The sequence below is a fragment of the Coniophora puteana genome (assembly GCF_000271625.1).
Source record: "Coniophora puteana RWD-64-598 SS2 unplaced genomic scaffold CONPUscaffold_104, whole genome shotgun sequence".
NCBI lineage: Eukaryota > Fungi > Basidiomycota > Agaricomycetes > Boletales > Coniophoraceae > Coniophora > Coniophora puteana.
The window spans coordinates 1-3316 of NW_006913156.1; the positions used below are offsets into that span (position 1 = coordinate 1).

At 51.4% G+C, this 3316-nt stretch overlaps 3 protein-coding genes across 3 annotated transcripts; 2 read left to right on the forward strand and 1 right to left on the reverse strand.

Moving 5' to 3' along the window:
* Positions 1-247: 247 nt before the first annotated feature.
* CONPUDRAFT_29304 (uncharacterized protein) lies at positions 248-1715 on the forward strand (the record flags this gene model as incomplete). The annotated part of the gene is made up of 5 exons (XM_007777833.1): positions 248-521; positions 568-723; positions 772-943; positions 994-1349; positions 1420-1715. Coding segments are annotated over 5 exons (1254 nt in total), but the record flags the coding sequence as incomplete, so codon positions are not given.
* A 361-nt stretch (positions 1716-2076) lies between these two features.
* CONPUDRAFT_68382 (uncharacterized protein) lies at positions 2077-2529 on the forward strand (the record flags this gene model as incomplete). Its single annotated transcript, XM_007777834.1, has 1 exon — positions 2077-2529. The coding sequence occupies one exon, from the start codon at positions 2077-2079 to the stop codon at positions 2527-2529; it is 453 nt and encodes a 150-aa protein (XP_007776024.1).
* Positions 2530-2971: 442 nt separating this feature from the next.
* On the reverse strand, positions 2972-3289 carry CONPUDRAFT_160702 (uncharacterized protein; the record flags this gene model as incomplete). Its single annotated transcript, XM_007777835.1, has 1 exon — positions 2972-3289. A coding segment is annotated over one exon (318 nt), but the record flags the coding sequence as incomplete, so codon positions are not given.
* Between the last annotated feature and the right edge of the window lie 27 nt (positions 3290-3316).

The window sequence follows — 3316 nt, forward strand, 5'->3', positions numbered from 1 at the left end:
AGAAGTCCGAGATCTGGGAAAGGCGGCAAGTCGCGGCGGCAGGCTGGGCGGCGCGGCGTCAGTGGCGGTGCTAAAACAAAAATCCCACGATGTGACTGCCGCGCGTCGCCTCGCCGCCGCGCTTAGATTAGATTAACGTCTGTTATATCCCTACACGCCGTATATCTATTCCGCTGTCATGAGTCTCGACATATCATTAATTCCATCTGTTCTTGAAACATATCCACACCTACTTCCTATAACAACGGATCAAATTCAGCTCTTCGTTAATATATGCAGTCTCATTCGCGACGAGATTGCCCTTGCCTACCCCTCGGATGTTGATACCGAAAGTTCAGCCCCGCCGTTTCTTCCAGACACGCAAGCCGAGTGGATCTGCGAGTGTCTAGGCATTACAAGCGACCAGGCCGAGGTCCTATGGTCCGTCTTCCGGCAAACGATCTGGAGGATGGAGGATGCAAATAAGCAGTATGTGACCCTTGCTGATTTGTTTATGGAGAGCGGCTGGCGTGAAGGAATCTGTGAGTACTCTCTTTCCTCTGTAACTCAAGTGTCTAAAATATTCAGCTTTTATTTCACTGTTCCCCCCAATGCGCCGGTGCTCTCAGCCCGAGTGCAAGGACCGGCAGTCCGAAATGCGGAAGGAGTACGTGCGGGACGCGATCGTATTCACGTTTAATCACGGTATCCAATGGGCCAAGTCGGTTTACCTGACATGCCTCGGTGCGTATTATCTCATCGGCCGCATTCATGCATTCTAATCTTACGTAGGCTGCGGTACAAACTACCGCAACAACTACCACGTACCGCGCGTCCGCGTCAAGGACGGTAAACCATACCGATATTACTACTCGAAGCTTCCTCGCAGGATCCAAGTCGGTGAACATCATTACGTAGATCTCAGGCTCGCACATATGTGGACGCAGGATATGATGATAAATTCGTGAGTCCAGCCTGCCGCTCTGCTGATACTAGTACTCTAATTCTGTATAGCTCTTCCGCTGCAGGTCTTGCAAAGTTATACGAGCAGACCTTTGCTCGCTCGCTAGCTGACATCGAGGGCTGCTATTACACCAGGCCCAAGCTACCGTACTCCTTAACGCGGCTACCGTTCTCTCCTAGGCTCAGAGGTGACCACGTCTGGTCAGCCTTCGTCATCCTCGCTCTTATTCGCGACGCCCGAGCCCACCGTCGCCTGCTCCGAGTGCCTCACACCGGCGAACAGCGCGTACGCTTCAACGCAGCTATGCACGATCGGAACCTACGCATCATCGCGCTTGGCCAGCGCGAAATACAGCACCACTGCAAAGGGTGCATGCGCATATACGAGGAGAAAGAAGAGGGAACAGGTAAAATAATATGGAGTGAGTCTTTCGTTTTATGGTCTCACTCGTACAAATGCTTACATGGTCCCTACAGAAAGCTGCCAGCCCGTCGTCAGTGACGGGCTCACAATCGGACACCCGTGCTGCAAAACCTTCCGGTGCACGAAGTCGCTCGATAAAATCCGGAATCACTGGTGCCCAGGCTGCGCTAAGCTCTGCGCCGACCAATGCGCCGTGGAGAATTGCGTCAGGAAGATAGTACCCACTGACAACACGAAGATGACGTGCGATGACGAGACGCACGTCGAGATGGAGAGAAAGACTGTCCAGCGCGGACAGTCTATGTTCGTACTAACTAGCCGCCTCACACGAAGCAGGATATCAGCTCCTGACTTCGACGCTGAAACCGACGACGACGCCCTTGTCTGGTATGAGGTCGACGCGCTCAATCGCGTCACTCAGCGCGTCGACAGCCATCCGGTCAACGTAGGCGTCTCTGACGCTGACGCTGATCGCCCTGATCGTCAAATAAAACCAGCCAGCGCGCCAGCCTTGTGCCCCAGCAAGACACCGAAACGACAGAGGATCCTTCTTGCTCGTCGTCGTACCGCGTGTGAGGTTACACTCATTCGCCCGTGTGGCATTATCCTACAGCGTGCTACGATGTTCGGAGCTGAAGCAGTCTCGAACGTACTGGTAAGGATTTTAATATATTTTATGAACGGTAAAACACTGATCTCATCGGCAGAAAATGACGAAGACATCGTTCAGCGTACCTGGCGCACGAAAGCCCGAGATGTTCATCTACGACACGGCTTGCGAGGCCAAGCAGCAAGCCATGAACCTCGACGACGACTGGTGGGATGACGTCCATATGGTCGTTGATCCGTGGCACCTTGTCACGAAACACAAGACCACTCACGATTTTTGTCAGAAGTACTGTAATCCGGCGAGCTATCCCGAGCTCATGCGCGAAGATGGTAAAGGGTGGTGGTTTAATACGTCAGTCGCCGAGCAGACGAACGTTTGGTTGGGCAGCTATCACTCTATCTTGAAGGAGATGCTGCCCATCAAATACAATTTCTTCCTGGACGAGATGATTCGTCTCAAGAACATTGATACTATACAGACTTTGAAGGATAGACGACTTATGCCCATGTATTACCCATCAGACACTGAAGCTCTAGAGTCTGTTCTTACATAGTTGAGCTCTGTATTAATATTATCATTCGCTCTCAAGCTCTGTCCTCACTCAATCGGTTGAACTCTGTATTATCATCATTAGCTCTCAAGCTCTGTCCTCACTCGATAGCTAGTTTTAATTCGTACACATGTTTCATTAGTATATATGTTTCAATACAGATATGCCATCGTCGTCGCGAGCTGTGCGCGTTGTGTGTTTTCGGCTTCGTCCTCTGCTCCCTGCTCCCTGCTCAAGCTCGCTATGGATTTATTGAGCTGTGAGCGTTGTGTGTTTTTGGCTTCGTCCTCTGCTCCCTGCTCCCTGCTCAAGCTCTGTCCTCACTCGATCGGTTGAACTCTGTATTATTATAATAGCTAAGGTATCGCACATCAGATAAAAGACAAAACGAATATATATTCGTACAGAGCAAGTACAGAGAGTATCAGAGTAGTATGTTATATACCTATGGGGCCTCAACCATCACAACGTCATCGTCATCGCCCTCTGAATCAATGCCAGACGCATACAGCAGCGGAGGATTAGTTTCTACATCGATGAGACCAGCCTGGTGCATCTCGACGACCTGTCGCCGAGTGCGTGCGGGTTTGAGCTTGAAGGTCGTCGTGACCTTGTCCCAGAGTCCATCCTTCGTGTCTGGGATCGCTCGGATGTTGGACTTCCAATCGTCATCGGCCATGCTCCATCGCGTCCTTGCGTCGCGTAGAGTCTCGCGAATATATCGTATGTCGGGACCGAATAGAGCATGAAAGCGGTCGGCGGGCTTGATATGAGTGAAGCGGGTGTCGTC